The 19,916-nt window shown below is 52.5% G+C and overlaps 1 protein-coding gene across 7 annotated transcripts; it reads right to left on the reverse strand.

Annotated features, from left to right (window-relative positions):
- Positions 1–1,222: 1,222 nt before the first annotated feature.
- Positions 1,223–19,103, reverse strand: ZIC4 (Zic family zinc finger 4). 7 transcript variants are annotated; one of them, XM_015871893.3, is made up of 5 exons: positions 18,394–19,103; positions 15,526–15,610; positions 10,216–10,830; positions 5,650–5,974; positions 1,223–3,892 (listed from the first exon to the last, which is right to left on the reverse strand). In XM_015871893.3, coding segments are annotated over exons 1-5 (1,251 nt in total). In that variant the 5' UTR covers positions 18,619–19,103; the 3' UTR covers positions 1,223–3,891. The 7 variants fall into 7 exon arrangements, with proteins under 7 accessions (XP_015727379.1, XP_015727377.1, XP_085369685.1 ...); XM_085513557.1 differs by lacking the exon at positions 1,223–3,892 and having other exon boundaries at positions 5,083–5,778; positions 5,862–5,974; XM_085513559.1 differs by lacking the exons at positions 15,526–15,610; positions 18,394–19,103 and having other exon boundaries at positions 2,750–3,892; positions 5,650–5,778; positions 5,862–5,974; positions 10,216–11,359.
- Positions 19,104–19,916: the final 813 nt, after the last annotated feature.

Raw genomic sequence — 19,916 nt, forward strand, 5'->3', positions numbered from 1 at the left:
TGGTTACTGATTCATATTTCTAATCTTCCTTTCCTGAACATACAATGTGCTTTTGTTAAATGAATGGTCTTTAATTAATGCACTTGCACAATGCAGGGGCTTGCACTGGGATCGATGATAGGAAGCAACAGGGGATGGTTCCCTCCAAAATGGTTTGTCAGCATTGAGAAAGAAAAGGCAATGTCTTTAAAGGGCCACTAATAATGCCCACACGTCTCTCACCATGCTGTCTGAGGGGACATTCCTTCCCTTGTTGACAGTCAAGTGCAATAAGTACATGTCTTCGCTCAATCATTAGAGACCATAGAATTGTATTCTTTAATTAGCATGTACTGTTAGCCCTCCTTGCCTTTTTGTGCCATTTTTTTGTTTGGTCTTCTACACATCAGCAAAAATGTTTTCCTTTCTTTTTCTTTCATTTCTTTCTTCCAGTAATTCTTTACTTTCTTTCGTTCTCTCCCTTTCTGTAGTCAGACGCATTCTTAGTGACAATATTCGTGCCGCCCAAAGCCAACTTTTTGTCATCTCTGTGTGTTAGCCAACTTCTTTCAAGTTTTCCATTAAAAAGAAGTTAAAGGCAGCACGCATGCGCACCAAAGGGTTAGGGCTGTAGGGGTTAGGGCTGCTGTGCCCAGGGCTGCATCCACCCAAATAGCAAAGCTGGGCTCTGAGCAGCCCTGCTAAGGGGATTCTGAGCGAGGTGGGAGCTGCAAGGCGTCAAAATCAGTCCGTGCAATATACAAGGCCCGGAAGGTTTATCTTCATGCTACTTCAGCTGATGAATTAATTTCCTCTCTTAAATATATACGTATAAATCCTCATCAAATAAGTGGCACTGTGTCAGGGACTCACTTTGGGGAGAAATCTCTTCAAACAGTGTTACCCCACTGCCAAGAAAACCCCCCTGATGGGACAGAGGCAGAAACAGCGGTACTGGGGGGGGGCTCTGCCCGGAGCCCCGCTCCCATCCCCGGCGGTCGGGGACCTCCCGAGAGTGGAGCAGCCCGCCCGGAACCGCGGAGTGAGGGGGCAGACAAGAAAGAGACGGGGCTCACTAAGGGAACTCAGGTCACCGGGTTCTGCGTTCGCACGCTGCACTTCGGACAACGTTTAAAGAATTCACTGGAATCCTCTGCTCTGAAATAAATAAATAAATAATAATAAAAAAGAAAAGAAAAAGAAAAGGAAAAAAGCTGTCCCCGAAATGAAGCCAAAGAGGTGCTTTGGTTTGGTTTTGTTCTTTTAATGCAAATGCCAACCTAAAACGATTAACATTAGGAGAGGATAAAGACCAACAAAAAAACACGCCGTATATCATACACCACATCGACATTACACCGCTCGGGAAATCTTTTTTTCAACGAATATAAAACCAACAGAAGGACGAATTACAGCGCTCTGGGAACGGCTCGGCATCGTCGGTACAAACACGTCTTTTTAAAAGTGCACATTTGTAAAAATAACCCCAGAATTGATACGTTTATAAATATTTATCGTAAAAAAAAAATCCAAATATTAAAAATAAATAGTACGTTCAAGAGCACAACAGAAAGTTCTTCCGTTACCAAACACGTGATGAAGAAAAAGAGGGAATTTAAGAAGTCAGGTACAGGATGTCAACATTGCAAATGCTTTTTTGCGAGCTACATTTTCAGAGGTGTTTCTTCTCTGTACAGTTCAGGAGGAATGTGGTAGATTTCCCCATAAATATGACAAGACCCAGAATTAATAATAACAATAATATTAATAATAGTAATACCCCCTCCGCCGCAGTTTGACTCGGTCTTTACTCAGGAAAAGTCCCATTAAATTATTGGGGTTGCTTAGAACGGCGGTATTGGGCTCAGATCACTGTGTAGCAACTAAAACAGAAGTACACCGATGAGTTACAACTTCGAGGAATCCGCTTTACAAACAGAGCTTTTAATGATCTCCGATGGGAAACTCCTAAATAAATCTTGATCGGGGAATCGGTACACACGGTGATGTTTATCAAATGAAGATACAAAAGGGATGCGGTTGGGCTATCTTTACACTTACGGACAATAAAACATGGGAGCATATGGAAGCCATCGCTTTGAATGCGTTAACCACTTCGATACATTGCAGTATATACACGCTTAATAGGTATTCGGACTGTTCAAATGATCAAAGACTTTTACTCTGATGTCTTTGCTGTTGCTTTCATTCTAGTGAAAGAACACGTTTCTTGGTCACATATTGGTGGCAACGAGACCCAACGTTTCTGCCTTCTCTCAGGAGCTGCATTCTGCGCAGCATATGTGGAGGAATAATTTATTAGACGGAAAAGTTCAGAGGATAAAATGCCAAAGTGGACATCATTTCAACTTTCGAGCAGTAAGGTCATACAGACATCTATGGACATCTGTACGCAGGCAGTTTCACACAGACGCAGCCACGTAGATCCAGATGTATGTCTATACACAGGATTCGGTAGTTTGGTATTTTCCGCACCCTCTGGGCCCCCAAAGTTATCTTTAAAAGTTTGATTTTATCTCTTTAGAAACGGTTTAAAGCTAACGGGCAGGGTGAGTTTGACAGAGAGGAGAACAAATCGCTGACAAAGAACCTTTTACGTTTCATCAGCGTTGTTAGGACGACGAGCAGGAATTTCTCAGATAATAACTCCCACTTCAAAGATTTCTCAGCTCAATAGAAATTGGACCATCCTTTTTATTCAACCACAAGGGCTGGCACTAAAGACGACTCAACTGTTTGAATTTTTTTTCACCGTGTTTATTTTTCCCCTATTCACCAGGGTACTTGGATAAAATAAACAACAAGACAATTACTGGAACATGGACTTCTAACTTTCCCGGGCCCATGGCCCAGCGCCCATGGCCCCGGCCATGCGGGTGTCAAGTTCCCCGCCCCCGGGGGTTGCGGGGTGGGTCCCTCGGGCCGAGCCCTGAGCGGAGCCGCGGGTCGTGGTGACATCCCCGGCTCAGCCCCTCCGTGGGGCGGTCGCCAGAGGGGTTCTTCCCCGTCCAACCGAGGGGCTGGGGGTGAGGGGAGCGCGGGCGGAGCACAGAGCTGCCCCTCTGGGGGGATGAGGGGAGCGGAGCCCGCTCGGGGCGAGGGTGAAGCCCGGCAGAGCCCAGCCCGGCAGAAGGGCCTTGGGTGGAAGAAGCATGTCCGTAGCGAGGGGCAGATTGAGTGTATTAAGCTAGCATGAAACCAAAGGTCAGTGCAAATGTATCTTAATAGACTGTCTCAAATGGAGTGTGCCTCCTTTGAAGGCCGCTTGCTATTGCTCTCCTCATTACCATAGCGATCCTAACGTGGCATGCTGATGCACCATAAAACTCACACTTTCAACCCCAAAATCAGGCCCTTTGAACAACCCGAGCTTGATTAGACCTTTCTCCTTTTCTTTTCCCCCTTAAAAACCATTTCCTTGCCTTTAGAAACTCGCCCTCAAATCCCAAACGCATTCTCTGATCCCGGCAGAAAGCAGAAACAAAAGTGAGCCGAGGCGGCGGTTCAGGCGGGCCTTTTCTTCCCGACATTCTTATCCATTTTTATTATGATCTGGAACAAGTGCCCTGTTCGCGTGGGTTTTGTTTACCGGAAATTAAATGAAAATGATTTAGTTGGCGTCAAACAAAAATATATACTTGTATACACAAGAAAAAGGGCCCGTTAGACGTAAATATTATGTCCTTAATGAAAAGACTGGACGGGCTCCAGACTTCGCCTTTCACTATTTAAGTATGACTTGCCTATTGCCATAGAAATCCTAACTTACCATGAAGATTCACCGTTGTGAAGAAATACTTCTTTGTGCGAGCTTTCTTTGATGTCTAAGGCATAAGATTCAGGCTTTCAGCTGCGTCTGTCTAGATTACCTTGAGAGCAACGGGGCAGACATCTGTAACAAGCAAATGAAAAATTAAAGGTGATTAGCCTGCACATCCAAACACTTCTGGAAATAGAGAAATAAAGAACTAAACAGAGCTGGGGACAGGATGGACACAGCCCTCTGCCCGCAGCCGGCTCCGGTTCTGCAGTGTGAGTTTGGGGCTGCGTGGCAGAAGGGAGCAGTGCCCAGTGTGGGCTGCGCACCCAACCCTGACCCAACGGGACACTCTCGCCCTGACACACGGCGAGGAGCGAGGTTCACAAACCCCCAGAATAGTCGGGTCTGTGCTGGTAAAGCGGGAACTTAGTGCCTTGGGAACAACATTCGGCTGCAGCAGGAGGAGCTGGGTTTGCCACTGACCGGCTATCTGTTTTCCTCTCTCTTTTATCTTGACATCAATAAACACACACGTGTGTACGTGCGTGTGTGTTCGCCGGACACAGCCGCAGCCACCTGGGCGGAGGGGGTGTGCAGGGCACAGGGGAAGAGCTCAAAGCCGCCCACAGCAACCAGCGAGCCGTGGGAACCCCTTCCAGCAGCCCGTGCTATTTATTTGCCTATACTATCTGCTATTCTTAAACATCATTAAAGTAATTAAAACGGTACCATTCGGCAGTTTCAAGCTACCCCACTGGAGGCTTTTGTGTACTTGTTTTGGTTTGGGATTTTCTTTTTGTTTTTTTGTGGGTTTCTTTTTCTGTTGTTTGTTTTTTGTTTTTTTTTTCCTTTTTTATTTTGTTTGCTTGTTTTCTTGTTTTTGTTTTTTCCCCCTTCCTTCCTTCTTTATTTCGCCTAGAGGAATGAGCTGTGTATGTCTGTGTAGGGTCTAGATTGAAGCTCCGGGGCATGCCCCAGCCGCGCTGTGCGAGCACCGGCACCGGGAGCGCTCCGCAGGGCACAACCGTGAAGCAATGGCACCGGCCCCGTTCAGCTGGGGGGGCACAAGGCCCCCACCCGCTGCGTGACGTCATTGGCAGATGTGCCCTCAGCCCCCCCAGCTCCCCCTCCTCAGACAGAGACCTCACCTGGGGTGGAATAAGGGGGGGGATTTGGGGGAGTCAGAGCCGAAGGAACGTGCAGCCCCACACCTCCTGGGCCGCCTGTGTTAGCCACTGGGGGAAATAGATAGCTGCATGTATTGTTACGTACTGCTGCAGGGAACGGTGGGAGATTCTTTACAGAAACGTCCATCGAGAGAGTTAATTAACGAAAGAATTTAATGGATTAATTCTGTACAATTCGGTAACAAATAATTGTTTGTGTATTTTTTTTTTCTTTAAAAAAACAAACAAACAAACAAAACAACACTCTCACAGAAAGTAGTGAACGAACAGAACACTTCAGCACGAGACACTGTTGACAAGAGAAAACCTGTACAGCTGCGAATCTGTCTGAAACCACTGTGGGTGGGAAGCAGGAAAGGGAAGGGAGAGAAAAGGGATAAAGGAAAAGGAATGGAAAAAGGAAAGGAAAAAGGAAGCAGCTGCAGCAACTCAGTGCGCTTGTGGCCAGGCAGGAGTGAGGCGATCGGCCGGCGGTGCGCACGGAGGAAGGAGGCAGCTTGGCCCGGCCGAGCGGGAGCAGCGGGGTCCGGCAGCGCGGCTCTGCCTCCCCGGGGCCGAGGCCAAGGCCTGTCCCCTCCTCTCCCGCTCCCGCAGCCGCTCTCCCGCTCCCGTCGCTCTCCCTAGCAGCGGGGCCGGGGATGGGCGGCGGGGCGCGGGGGCGGCGGGGCTGCGGGGGGCGCGGGGCGGCCCTGACACACGTACCATTCGCTCAGGTTGGCGGCGGGCGGCGCGGGCGCGGAGGGCTCGGCGTGGGAACACGAGGCGGGGGGGTCCCGGCCGGAGTCCGAGGAGGGGGACACCAAGGAGGGCGTGGAGGACTCGTAGCCAGAGCTGGGAGGAGGGGATTTGCAGTGCACTTTCATGTGTTTTCTCAGGGAGCTGGGGTGGGTGTAGGATTTGTCGCAGCCTCTCACTTTGCAGTTGTAGGGCTTGTCGCTGGTGTGGACATGCGAGTGCTTCTTCCTGTCGCTGCTGTTGGCGAAGCGTCTGTCGCAGCCCTCGAATTCACATTTGAACGGCTTCTCCCCTGCGGGTGGCAAAGGGAGAGCAGAGCCGTTAGTACCGGGGCCTACGGGCAGCCCCCCCACCCCGACCCCACTTTCCCCCTCTTAGTCCCTGCACAGCTCCCCTGGGGCCGCTCCACTCGGGCCCCGCCAGCCCCGGCCCTTCCCCGCCGCGATCCCCTCTTGCCCACCCGGCCCCGCAGCGGGAGCTCTCCGCCCGGCCGGCCCGGGGCCACTCTTCCCGCCCCTGCCCTCGGTGTCAACGTGAGGTTTTGTGCACAAGACAAAGCCCCCAGATCAGGAAAACTTCGAGGCCAAGTGCTCGTTCTGGGTAAACAATGTGCTCTGTCCCTGCGGACTCCGGTGTCCTGCAGAATGAGCGGGCAGTGATTTATCTCTGAATACGTTTTTACGTTAAATACATTTCTCACACTCCCGAAGGTGCACGTGGAAATATTATTCGTCACCTCTCCAGATCACATCCCATACACTCCTTTCTCGCACTGATTAAGATCCTGCAGAAGATCCGCGCCCCCCTTCCCCTCCCCGCTCCCCAGTTGCTGACACAGTAGGGCAAAGCACAGCATCTTTCTAAAAGACATCGATGGTGTGGGCGAAACGAGAGGGATTCGGCAGGAGAAAGTGTAGGCCGGGGCACGGCTCTGTCTGGGATAGCATTCTCTTTTCATTTGAACCTACTCAGTCATGGAAGGAATCGCAGTCGGGATTAATTTGTCTAGTAATATGATAAGTGACGTTAAGCAGAATAGAAATATAATTGTGTTGCCAAAGTCACGCGTAAGTTGGGATGGTGTGGACCGGGCACGGTACAAGAAATAGAGGCAGCTTTCCAGGAAATGTGCCACGGAGACTTCGGGCTGAAACGACGACTGCGTTATTGTCACTGACAATGGCACACTGCAAACCGAGCTTGGCAAGGAGCGCTCAGGTCCTGCAGCAGCCGGGTGGGAAAAAATAACCTTATCCCTTTGACTAAGGAAGTATCGGGGTACAGGGGACACCACGAGATGTGCAGCCGAACCCTAATCGTCAAGTGTAAACAAAGCCCCTGCGCTCCCATCATGGCGTGTGTGTGGCGGAAGGGACCCGGAACATTTGTAAAGGCTCCGGGCTTCGGGTTTTTAATTTGTTGGCTGTTTTTATCCCATGGCGGATCGTCACGATCGAATTTCGGAGGGGCGCAGCCCACCTCGCTCTGGCTGTGAGCACGGGCACATAAAGGAAAGCATTCCAAATATTTCACATGAATGCACTTTATGCAAGGTGGGTGGGAAAAGGCTCACGGCTCCGCACTTCGAGCGTGTCCCTTCCGCCGGAATACCCACTGATGGTCTCAGCTTAACATTTGCACAGAGGATTGGTAAACACCTGGCATAGGGGAGAAGGGGGAGAGGTTAGAAATAAGGTCTCGGAGAAATTGATGCGGGTCCATAACCAAATGCTGTCGGTATACAGCGGTGCATATGCACGCACGCATATAATCTAATTACAGCTTCACGTAAGGCAACAATTTGACCTTCAGCATCTACGTTGAGACAACAAATCAAGGATATTAGTGTAGTACAAGCAAGCAGTAAGTTAGGAGGCCCCAGGGAAAGCCATCCTCATAAGCGCTCCGGTTGTGCAACGTGAGTTACAATCAGGTAAAGGCGGCTGAGGCGCGTTCTGCTTCCTCCAGAGTTGAAAAACGTTAAACTTCGCTTAACCCCGTGAGAGAGGCGCCGAACAGCCCTCGTGCAGTCAGAGAGCAGCGGGGAGAGGGCAGCGCTTCCGCAGCCGCCCGGGTTGCATTCTAAGAACGCCTCGGTAAAGAGGAGCCAACCGAGCTGTATTCCTTTCCCGAGAGAGGGTTTTCTTACGTGAGAACCCCACCCGCAGGGGACAGGACACGGTGCCGTCCTCCCAGGGCGGCCCGGGCACAGAAGTGCTGCGATGCGGACTCTCAGAGAGTTCTCCGGTCGACGGAGAAGAGCAGGACCCAACCCGCCATGTTACCCCCCCACTTGTAGCTGCGCAAAACCGTTCTCTGCTCGGAAATTGTGGCATAATCCCCCGTCTCCGGGAGTGGATTAAGGTATTTACCAACTTCTCCGGGGGGCGGGGGGCCGGAGGCGGCGGCCTCGGGCTGCGGGCGGGGAGCGGGGGCGGCGGGCAGCGCCCGCAGAGGGCCCCGGGAGGCAGCGCCGGGAGCCGGCCCGGCCCCCTGCACCCCCCCTACCTCGGGCTCACGGGAACCTCGGGCCTGGGGAGCAGAGCCCCGGCAGAGAGCCCTCCCCGGCCCCGGAGAGAGCGGCGGTCATTAATATTTGAGGAGGCAATAATTTTCCTGTTGAATCTAGAACTGTCTTCATGAATAATTTGTAGCGAGTTCTATTAGGGTTTCAGAAACATTTCGCTTTTGACAACTTCTGGGTGTTTAATAGAAACGGTGGAACCATAAAGGCCCCGCAGGAGTTTTCACAATACAGCAATTAATCACCGGGAACGTTAAAGTGAAAAGTACAGACGCGCGGAATTATGTTTAATAAACGCACGGCTCCGATCGCGGCTCTGCCCTGAACCTGCCTCGCCGATGTAGGTCACTTTCCCCAAGAATTTAACCATTTTCTGCTTCAGAGACTTCAAACAGTGAGGCCGTTAAAGAGCAGTAAAAGTTTGTTTACTTAAGAAAAACGCCGTCATTAGGGGATGAGCTCCGCCGGGCGAAGGCTGTACCTGTTCCGATCCGGCTGCAAGCTGCGTGACCCGGGGCCGCTCCTTTCTTCTCGCAAAGGGGCCGAGAACGAAGAGAGAGGAACCCAGCTCCGCTTTGCCACCCACCCCCACCCCCGCCCAGATGAGCTACTCACAGAGCGATGGAAAAATAATTAGGTGACGAGTGATGCTCGCTGTAAAACCTCCGCGCTATGCTTAGGCGATACGATACGAAATTAGGATAGATGTCATGCATATTACAGCACGTCGGGTTGTATCGTAAAAACGCGGCTCCTCGAAGGTCGGGCCGCAGCGAGCGTGGGGGGAAGGGGACTTTTAGGAACTGGAGGGTGAAAAAAATCGTTTGGCTGTAAGCAGATCTTACAATAGGATTATGGAGTTTCCCTCGCAGTGCATAAGGCAGTACAGGAGGGGGTGGGGGTGGAAAACCCGACACTGGAACAGATTAAATGTTCCAAAAAGGGCTTATTTCTAATAGTCCCTAGGAGAAAAGAAAAATAATAATAAAAAATAAAATAAAATACAAAAAGAGGAGAAAGAAAAAGACAAAAAGGGGGAAAAAAAACACCCACCAACCCAACGCTACAGACTACAAACACCGGCTGCTAAACTAATTAATACAACTTCACAAGCTGCTCCTGCAAGTGTGAAAACTTTCTACGTGTCATTTCATTAATTATAAATGCTTTCCTGGCCGGAAGAGTTCAAAGACAGTTTTGCGAGATCGTCCACCGAATGACTTTATTTCTGTTAGCCAGAACCAACAGACGCTCCCGACACATGTCCCAATTTCGCTTCACAGATCTGCAAATGACATCTCAAACCGTACAGGCCGAAACAATACCGGGGGTTCTTCTCTTTTTTTTTTTCCCTCCCGAGATTCAGAACTTGCTGCTCCCCGTATCTGCGAGCGCACGGAGTTCGTGGATGGCAATACTCATTAAATATGTCAGTGTTATTCAGATCAAACATTGGAAACTCCTTCTGCCCAAAACAAAACTGTTGAACGAAAAGGTCGCAGCTGTGTTATTCTCACAACGTTCGACCAGCAGCATCTCAGCGACATCACTCAAAACTGACTAGACAAGTTGTAAGTCCTATTGTTCACTTTTAATTTGGGAGCTTGCACAATGATTTCATTTCCCCCCCCTCCCCACAACTACATTAAACTGCCAACAGGAAAAAGAAAAGAAAGAAAGAAAGAAATCCACGCCCGTGTGAAGCAGCAGCAACAGCTCTACCACTCGGTATGGTCACCGCTCTCCTCGCACAAACCTCACAGCCACAAAACCAGAAGAAAAACATGGACGAGAATCCTGAGATTTGTTCTCGCTCACCTTTCCTCCCCCCCCTCCGTCTTTCCCCCCCTCCCTCCAAGCGGCACAGAAGCAAACAAATTCGAGAATTTATTTTCCAGAAGGACTTGGCGTGCATTCAACAACAACGCAAAGGACACGTTCAAAAGAAAATAAAGCAAAACAGTATGCTGAATAATACAGAGAGAGTAAATAGAGCTTTCCATACTGACCTGTGTGAGTTCTTTTGTGTATTTTGAGATTCTCTGATCTGGCAAACACTTTGCCACAGCCTGGGAAAGGGCAGGGGAAAGGTTTTTCACCTGTGTGGACTCGGATGTGATTTACGAGTTTGTATTTGGCCTTGAAAGGTTTCCCTTCTCGCGGGCACTCTTCCCAGAAACATATGTGATTGGACTGCTCGGGTCCTCCAACGTGCTCCACGGTGACATGAGTCACCAGCTCGTGCATCGTGCTGAAAGTTTTCGAGCATAATTTTTTGGGAGTCTGCTCCAACTCAATCCACTTACAGATGAGTTCCTGTTTGATGGGCTGCCGCATGTAGCGGAAGAAGGCCCCCGGGCCGTGGTGCGGAGCCAGGTTCACGTTCAGGTTCATGCCACCGTAGCTATGAAGCGAAGAAGCAGCAAAAGGCTCTGTCCTGGAGGCTGGCACTGGAGTGAAATGTTCAGCCTTGGCGTACATTTCTCCAGGTAACCCCAGCCTTATCTGTCCGTTTAGATGGCCACCTGGAGCTGCATGGGGCGGCTGCTCATGGAGTCCAGCGAACAGCGCGGGATTCCCGGCTTCCGAGGGGCGGTGGTGCCCGCGGTGTCCGGGGCAGCTACCTGTTGTCGAGACAAACAGTCCTTGGTGAGATCGGGCAGCGGGGTGCTGCTCGCTCAGCCCGGGCATGGCCGGGTCCCTGACAGCAGCTGTGTGGGACACGGGGCAGGGGGCCGCCGCCGGGCCGAACGCCTCTGTGTGACCGGAGAGAGGCTGAGCCGGGCCCTGCGGGTGCGGGCGGTGGGGCTGAGGGGCAGGGCCGAGCTTTAGGGCCGCGAGGTGATGCTGAGGAGGAAGATGAGGATGGTGGCGGTGCCCCATGTGTTGGTGCGGCCCGAGGCGGGACCCAGCGGCGGGGGGCTGCGCGGCGAGGCCCGGGCAGCGTGGAACGGGCTGCGGGGGGTGGCGGAGATGGGGACGTAAAGCTCCCCCCGGGTCAACGAATCTCAGCGCAGCGTTCCGCCCGCAGAGAGCAGCGGGGTCCATCACTGGGATCCCCGGAGCACCCACGCTCTTTAGCTGTTAACGCTAAAAAGCCGGAGGGGAGAGAGAGACGGAGGGGGGAAAATAAATAAAAAGCAAAGAAAAAACGGAGGGGGGGGAGGGAAAACTTTTGTTTTTTTTCTTTCTTTCTTCCCCCCCCCCCCCAAAGTTTCCCGTCCCGCTGCTCCGGCGGTGGGGGCGCACGGTGCCAGCGGGTGGGCTGCGCGGGGGTGGCGGGGGCTCGCTTTTGGCGGCGGCTTCGGCCGGGGAGGTCCCCGTACGGCCCGGCCTCCGCGGGCCCCCGCAGACCCCTCTCCGCGCGGCCGCGGGACGGGACCGCGCCGCCTCCGGGCCGCCTCGCACGGCCCCGCGGCCAAACAATCGCCGCGTTCCCCCATTGGCAGCCGCCGTCGTGGCGTCACCGCTGACAGGTCCCGCCGCCGAACCGAGGGGTTATCGCTCGGCGCGGGCGGGGGGCTGCGGGGAGCTGAGTACTGAGCATGCGCCTCCACCGGAGGCTCCCTGCCCCGCAGCCCTCCCGCAGCCCTGCCGGGGGCCGGGGCCGTGGCCGGAGTGTGCCCCCCAGTCCCGCCGCCGGGTCCGGCCTCCGGTGCGGGTGAACAAAGCCCCGACGGGCAGCGGGAGCCCCGGTGGGAAAGCCCCGTCCGCTCCTCGCGGCCTCCTCCTTTGTTTGGGGCCCCGGCGCTTTCTCGGCCGGCTCCGCGCTCAGCCCCGCTGGCCGCCCCGTGGGGTTGCGCCGCGTTCCCGTGCTCGGGTTCGTACTGCGGCTCTCAGCCGAACAAAGGGCTCTCGAAAAGGTCCCGTTCACCGCCTTGAGCAAGTTTTGGCGTTATCTGGTTGTTGGCTGCCGGGCAATGCGAGAAAACGTGCTGTTTGGGCTGAGTGCTTAACCCAGAAGAGGGAGTCTCTCCCTTCCCGTCTCTCTCTGACAATCAAGTAAATCCCCATCCACGACTTAATGAGAAGCACTGCAACACAACTGTAACGCCTCTGTTGTGTGCTTCTCACCTGGAGGGGAGAGCATGACCCGAGGGGTGTGGGCTGAAAGTTAAAGCTAAGAGTTAGGCTCCGTGCACTGAGGCCTGACAGGCTTAGATAAACTTGGGGTGCAGAAGGAAGCTCCCACTTCAGTGTAAAAAGGGGATTGTGAACTTAACAAATTCCATGGACCATGGGAATAAGCAAAAGAAAGATAGTGAGTGCTTTGAGAACAAGAAACACAACTGTAAGTAGCTGCCTACAGCAGCACCAGATCTGGGGTCCTACCACTAAGAGGACTCTGCCAGTGAACAAGGGAAAGCAGCAATTAGTTCCCTAAGCCCGGCTCCTGCAGCTCGGTACCTGCCTCGCTGTCACTTCCCCGTGGATGCTCTCTGTCGTGACAGATGAAGCTCCCATCACAGGTTTCCACGCTTCCACACAAGTTTTTAAAATAAATGCCTTTAAAGTAAGTGGCAAAATATGAAAATGTTCCGCACGGTCAAACCAGCTGCTCTCAGAACAGAAGCTACAAGTCAATGAATGGGAACGATGAGATGTAAACATGAGACACCCATAGAACACGTTTCTGACACAGCCTAGCACTCTGCCTGGCTGAAGCTTTGGCTCTCGCTCTATTTGCCCCATAACACAAAGGTGATATTCTGGACACCGACTGTAGGTACATCCTAGTACGTCTTTCCGAGTAGGGATATGATGAAAAGTGGCTAATGAAGCAGTCAGAGCATGTTTACACAGGCATTTTACAGCACACGCCATCCTCATAGTATCTTAACTTCCTACTACTGGCTCTAGGGAATGGCTTTGGCGGTCCTATTCATAAGCATCTCAATAGGAGTGCTCAGAGAGGCAGACGTTAGGAAGTACGAATCTGTTACTTACAAATGAACTGAGAGTGTGAATTCCAAACAAAGCTGCTTTCCCTAACCTCCCGAAAACCCTCCACCTCTACATACTTGTTATCCACCAGTTCTGACACTTCTCGGTCAGGAGAGAATACATCTGGAACAGTTTATCTATTAAAGATGTTCAAACCGGATTTGTCCTGCGCTCACTTCGGATACTGCAGTGCTTTCTGTTTGGACACCAATGGCTCTCGGCTCGCACCCCGCTCCCGTTCTCGCTCCCAAGAGTGAACGAGCCCCGACCCCCGTGTCCCGGGGGGCAGGTGGGGTTCCCGGTGCCGGCAGGGTAGGGCAGCACGGGGGGAGGAGGAGGGGAATAGCGGGGTAGGAGCTCGGCGCTGCTCGCGGGATGCTTGGAATCCCGAGCGCCGTTAGGAGGCCCTTTGGCTGCCGCTCTGGGGGTGAGAGAGGTTTCCTGCTCTTGGCAGCTCTGCGAGCCGTGTGTGACCAGATGAGCTCGGCAAACGCTCAACTGTGTCAACATCAGCCTGTGCATGGCCAAGGTTTTATTATTATTGTTATTATTTCCTTTCCACCCACCTGGCTACGGTATGGGCATCCCCTCCTGGATCCCCCCCCCCGGGACTGCTGAGCTGGATGAACCTGAGCACTTCCAGGCAGAAGGCAGCAATGCTCAAGCAGCAAAACAGAAACATTCAGTTCAAAGTGAGCCAGGCGTCAGGGTAGGTCCAGTGCTAGAACAATGAGATCTATAGGGTAGACCTTAGGATAGGATGAAATACAGAGGAACCTTGGTACTCCCTTGGTTACAGATCCAGGGGCAATCAACATGTGCTCCCGACAGCTCTGTGCTGGGTACAACTTTCCTAGCAGCTGTCCTCAAGCCTGCCTGTGCTGGAGATCTCCTCCAGAGAGCTGAGAGACTGTGGGTGATGCACCAGGTTTTTTTGTCTTATTTTTTTCCTCTAAGATGACTCCGGGGCACCTTTCTCCTTTCCTTGGCCCCAGGGCTATGCCTCTCCCTGGCCCTACATCCCTTGTCTACTGGCGGGTGGCTGCAACATGAAGCCCCCGGCACTGCCCGCACCGAGTCCTGCGGGACCAGCCCTGCACGGCACAGCCCCGGGAATGGGCCCATCCTGGTTGCACAGAGCGGTTAACACGGCTACCACGGTTTTGCTGTGAATCTCCCCACGTAGCAAGACACTTCTCCCTATTGCTACCTTCCTGTGAAGGCGATAGGCAAAACCCCAGGAAACCGGGACTGCTCGTGCTGTGCTCTTTGAATTGGGGCCAAATGCTGCTCTCCCTTAAAGCTGTGCTCAGTGCAAGGAGAGGTCTTGCCCCGGGCTCTGACCTCCGGCCCCTCGGCCGTGCCCTCCCGCCTCTGAGCACCGTTCCCTGCCCGATGAGACGGCCAGAACCCCACCGATCTGGGCGGTGAGGGGATGCCCTGAAATCCCCACACAGCAGCTTCCAGGAGTTACCTTGTAGGCTTCAACGCCTGGACTGGAGGAAAGGATTAATCTGAAAATCCTAATATTTACTCAGAGGAAGAAAAAAAAATAATGAAGAGAAACAGAGAGGACTGAGTTGCGTTCCTGTGCGATCCCACAGCCAACAGCTTCGCAATGGGCCAGGAGGGCGTGAGGGCAATGGCTGAGCCAGGAGAAGGCACTGCTGCTCGGGAGAAATGGCTCGGGAGAGCCTGCCGATACCCCCGGCATCTCCTCGCAGAGAGGGGCACCGAGCGATTCGGGATCGCATACTCCCTTTGTTTCTACTTCCTCGCCCCATTCCCACACACGAGGACTTCTTTATTTCAGGGAATTCAGCCATCAGAAGAGCAAGGACTTGTGCCTAGGTTTGTCTCTCACTTTTTGTGACCTAGAGCTACCCCAGGACAAGCAAATCATATGCTTATTTTAAATAGAATATTTCATTCAGCACCTCAAGATTAAGGTATTCCTGTCAGATAAGCTGTCAGTCACTAACTACTTAGACACCACATGGTAGAAGCCTAGTAGCCCTGGTAAAGATGATACATATCATGTAAACCCCATCAACAAGATCAAAGTCTTCTTCTTTAATAGGATCCAATACATGTCAAACCTCATTCCAATCAAATCGTCCGTAAATGAATTCAAGATGAATATGTCATAGAATAATGTGACAGTGCAATCACATGGGGTCAGGGGTTGTTGTTTCAATGAGAGAGTCGTCAAATATTAATTCTAGAACCTCCAAATGAATAGGCATTCAGCGGGATTAGGCAGCTGCTGGTGGGGCGTTGTGTCGCTGATTTGTGTTTATGCAAGAACGTTAAACACTAAGCTGAAAAAAATATTGTCTCCTTTGAACTGAAAAAATAGACATATTTCAACTTACTTGACTTTTCCAGGATGTTTCTGTAAAGTCGTTTTCTTTTCCTCATTACAAGGGGAGTCTTGTGCCTCATTTCCTGACTTGGTTCCTGTTGGGGAAGAGGGGTGGAAAGTTAAGAGCGTAGCAGTTTGTATGTGATATGAAATAAGTATGGCTACGTGTGACTCGGGCACCGTGGAGGCAAAAAGAAGGAAAGAAAAAAACGCCGAGAGAAACAAACCCCAAGAGTTAACAGCGAGGGGTGGGCGAGAGGAGCTTTCTTCTAGGGGAAACTGGAGGCTGTCTCCCCAGCAAAGCATCACATGTTTTATGGAGTCATGAAGTTTCCATGGCTGATGAAGGGGGGAAAAAAATTATGAAAGGGCATCTTTTCAACTTCTCCTTTGATCTGACATTCACCTTCTGGCAGACTGTTGTGAGGCGGGTTTCTATCAACTCAACTGTATTGTTTACAGATCCTTCCTTCCCGAAATTAAATTTCGGGCTCTCCGCGAGCCTCCAACGCAAGTTGTTGTCTCAGCAAGGATTAGCATTGTAACACCCTGGCACTTCTCCCTGCCTATAATTTTCAGCTTGCTCTTTGCACTCTGCGAGGCAGAGCACTGTCACTGCTGCAGGCAGAACTTCGTGCATCTCTTTGAGCGGCAGCAGTAGCCCTGAGTGCAGATCTGGGCTTTGATACAATGGCCGAGGCCGAATTCTTCCAGATACCTTTGAAATTCTCAAGTGTTTTACAATACAGAAAAAGCAGAGGAGAATCCTTATTTATTTATTTATTTATTTATTTATTTATTTATTTATTTATTTTGGCCCCGAAGGAGATTATTATTACTATTTCTGTTGCTATTACTATTATTGAGACTCCAGGGCTGGGAAATAAAAATCTATACTAACACAAATAATTGATGATATTAATTATGAAACTTCGTCATCCTATCACAGGCACACTCCATCACGAATAATTTGATGCCTTCAACCTTTTCACTGCTGTGATGAAAATTACTACCGAAATAAAAAGGACCAGAGGAAACCCTCAGGAATTATTTTACTAGCCAATTTCCATTCACGCTCACACGTTTATAGAGCCAGAGCAGTGAGCACTGCCCTACTGGCGAGAGTTCTGCAGGAGTGGTGCCGTATGGGGTAGGATGGAGAAGCTGGGAGTGCTCAGCTCCCAAGCGTTCTCTGAAACTTGTTGAAACTGGATAAAAGAAATAAATAAATACAAATTTGCTGCATTTGATATTTAAAATGGTTACCAGATGACAGAACCGAAGGCAAAACAGTTGTGGAACTGAGTAAATATTGGCTAAAGCTCAGGGACGACCTCGCAGCCTCTCTAATCACACCATGCCACTATCAAAGCGGGGAGCAGGATGCCCCACCGTCTGGGCAGGGCGGCCCTGTCCCGTGGCCCTGGGGGTCTGCTGCGGGGTTCCAGACCCCATCGGGGCCCTCGTTGCCGCCGAGGAGCTCGAGGCTCCCTTGGGCCAGCCGCGGGTGTAATCTGGCCGCTCTTCCCCAGAGTACGGGGCGAGGTGTGCAGCCTTCCACGGAGCAGTGCGGGGCCAGCAGATGCCTCTGCCCGCAGCCCCCGCGGGAGCTCCGGCGTCCGGGCTCGTTGACACTGCTCCGGGGTGTGACAGTTCGGCCGAGTAGCCTGTTCTGCCCGCAGGAAAACCGGGAAGAAGTCGATGCAGGGAAAAAGTTCCTCTGCACCAGGTGGAGAAAGCCCCGAGACCAGCAGTCGGGCTCCCCAAGCGGGGATGGCGGCACAGACCGAACCCGGCAGGGCTGCCCAGGGCTGGGGGCAGTGCCTGGCAAAGCAACCGTAGGACTTGGAGCTCCCGGTGCCCCGGGCTGGCACACGGAGCCAGGCTCGGGTCATAGGTCACCCTCAGCTGCGATGTGGGAGCCTCTCCCCTTTCCCGGGCGGCTTTAGGGATGGGGTCCCGCCCCCCCCCGAGGGCGCTGCTCTGTGCTGGCGGCAGCACCCAGATCCTTGGCAGCTCCCCCGGCCCTGCCCCGGGGAGTGGGATGTGGGTGGGGGCGGAGGGGGCCGGCCGGGCTCCGTCCCTCCTGCAGCCGCCTATAAAGAAGGGCGCGCTGTGCCGAAGCGCTGGCTCCCCAGGAGCGGCCCCACGGCATCGGGCGCGGCGGTGGGCGAGGCGCTGGGCGGGGAGCGCATCCTTGGGACCCCGTACAAAGGGTCTCACCATTGTCGGCTCCCCTCGCCTTCTGCTCAACACTCCCGGCCACCCAAGCGACCGCGGGACCGAGCTGGCCCCCTGTTGCCCTTCCCCACCGAGCTGCCACCGTCCCGCCCGGGGCCACCTCAGCCCCGGTCCGCAGACCCCCGTCCCTCTCCGCTTTGCGGAGTGTCTCCCAGCCAGCCCCCAGGGCCCGGGCAGTGGGCGCGGGGCTGGTGGTGAGAGTCTGTGCCCCCCTCGACGGCACCCCGGGGTTTCTCTTTCCGTGCGCCCGCCCCACACGCCGAGGTGCTGCCGGGAGCCGGCCCCACGTGGGTTCGGGGCCGCCGAGGCGCTGCCTCCGGGCCCCGCAGGGATCCTACCCTTCTCCCCCGGGGTGGCCGATCCTCCTCCTGCCGAGACCCCCGAGGGCAAGGAGCTGTCTCCCAAGTCTTGGGGAAGGCGGTGGGGGCAGCCACCCAAGGCACCCCCTCCTCCCCGGCACTTACCCCTTCGACCTGTTGAAGGTTTCCCCTCATATCTGAACTGGCAAAAAATTGAGGGGGGGGGTGCGTAAGAGGGGGAGGGGGGGTGTGACTGGGGGGAAGGGGGAAGGGAAAAGAAAGAAAGAATGAAAGAAGAAAACAATACTCCCCCTCTCCCTCCCCCCGTAAGAACCCACCACCTCTTTGGCGCTTCCATCGGGGCGGTCATCCTTCATTTCTTCTTTTCTTGCTTTCTGGAAGCAGTTAGGGAATGTATGATGAAGCAGAAATGAGCCGTCAGGATGATATTTTAATGGCTTATATGTCACGTTGGTGCATGTGGCTTTGAACTGGAGCAGCTTTCGTTTCCTGCAGAGAGCGCGCCGCAAATCCCACTTGATAACTTCTACAACCCACAACATTTTTTTTCCCCTTACATTCACTCATACACCGTGTATTTAGATATGCTTCCTAAAAATACCCTCCCGTCCGCCTTTCTGCGAGCTTTGTGCGGACCTGACACGGTCACTGCTCCCCCTGCACTTGGAGGCATCCTCTCCCCACGCTGCCCAACTTTCAGGCTCTCCTGATGCCATCACCCTGAAGATTTCCCCATTACGCTGACAACTCTGTCCCTCGCTCCGGTTAATTTTAGAACCAAACGCAGAGATTAATGGGACGTCCGCACAGGATCACGTCCCGCAGAGGCACGCAGGGCGGGTGTACCTGTTGCTCTAAGCTACTGCAATTCCTCCGAGCGGATTTTGCAGAATGAATGCGTACGTGTAGATTCAGCCCCTCATTATTCCGAAAAGCTGCAAAGCCTCCCAAGCTCCAAGGGAAATTACATAATACATCTGCTCTGGAAGCGATCCTCACGCACTGAGCACAGGCAAACTGCATCTGCAGATAAACTGCAGCGGAGCGCTCCTTGAAGGCATATCAAAGTTTATTTGTTTGGTTGGTCGTTGGTTGGTTTCCTCCCTGGGCTACGGCCATTGCCACCCCTCCTGGCACCGTGTGCTTCCCAGCGCTGGTGGCGATGCCGCTGCCGCCCGCTCCGGTACCTGCGCGGCGGTGGCTGCCCGCGCCCTTCATTAGCACAGGGAGTTGAAAGTTTCTTTGTTTGCCACCACGAATTGGAGGGGCTCAGATTTAGTTGCGAATAAGCCAAGTGAAGGGCTGAACAAAGGCGAAATTGAAGGATTCCGAGTCTTAGCGAGCTTTTTGTGTTTTCGTTACTAGAAAATAATTAGAGCTAATGAATATGCAGGCGACCGAGTAAATAAACAATTTGCCGGGTTTCTATGCGCGTACACACACATGTGCACTCACATAAGTGTATATACACACACGTATGCATCTATTGTAAAGTTTCGCGAGGTCTGTTTTTTTTTCAGAGCCGAAGCATCGTTTAAAATATTGTACAAATGTTGCTTGGCTTAATTGATTAAGCCACAAAGGCTTTCTGCTTTAAATATCACACTTCTACCTCTCGACAATCATTTTAATATATAGTCAATGGCTCTTTGTAGCGAGAACAAAAAAGAACTATCCGCAGATTTTCAATAGACTTTGAGCTGGGGAAAGACAGGTTAATCGAGGGTTGCATCTAGAAAACAACCAAGTGTTGTATGTTTGCACTGAATCCAAATGTCTGCATTTTTCTAACTAAATCAAAGGGAGTGTTATTTCTTTTTCTGCTCACTCATCTGAAGGT

The sequence above is a fragment of the Coturnix japonica genome, chromosome 12, assembly GCF_054131305.1.
Source record: "Coturnix japonica strain WE chromosome 12, WE-NBRP24, whole genome shotgun sequence".
Taxonomy (NCBI): domain Eukaryota; kingdom Metazoa; phylum Chordata; class Aves; order Galliformes; family Phasianidae; genus Coturnix; species Coturnix japonica.

Coding starts and splice junctions, on each gene's coding strand:
- ZIC4 (XM_085513555.1), bottom strand. CDS start 11,254: ATGGACCCCGCTGCTCTCTGCGGGCGGAACGCTGCGCTGAGATTCGTT. Junction 5,975..10,215: donor ACACAAAAGAACTCACACAG/GTCAGTATGGAA, acceptor TGCCACCCGCAG/GGGAGAAGCCGTTCAAATGT. Junction 5,779..5,861: donor ACAAGCCCTACAACTGCAAA/GTGAGAGGCTGC, acceptor CCCTCCTCCCAG/CTCTGGCTACGAGTCCTCCA.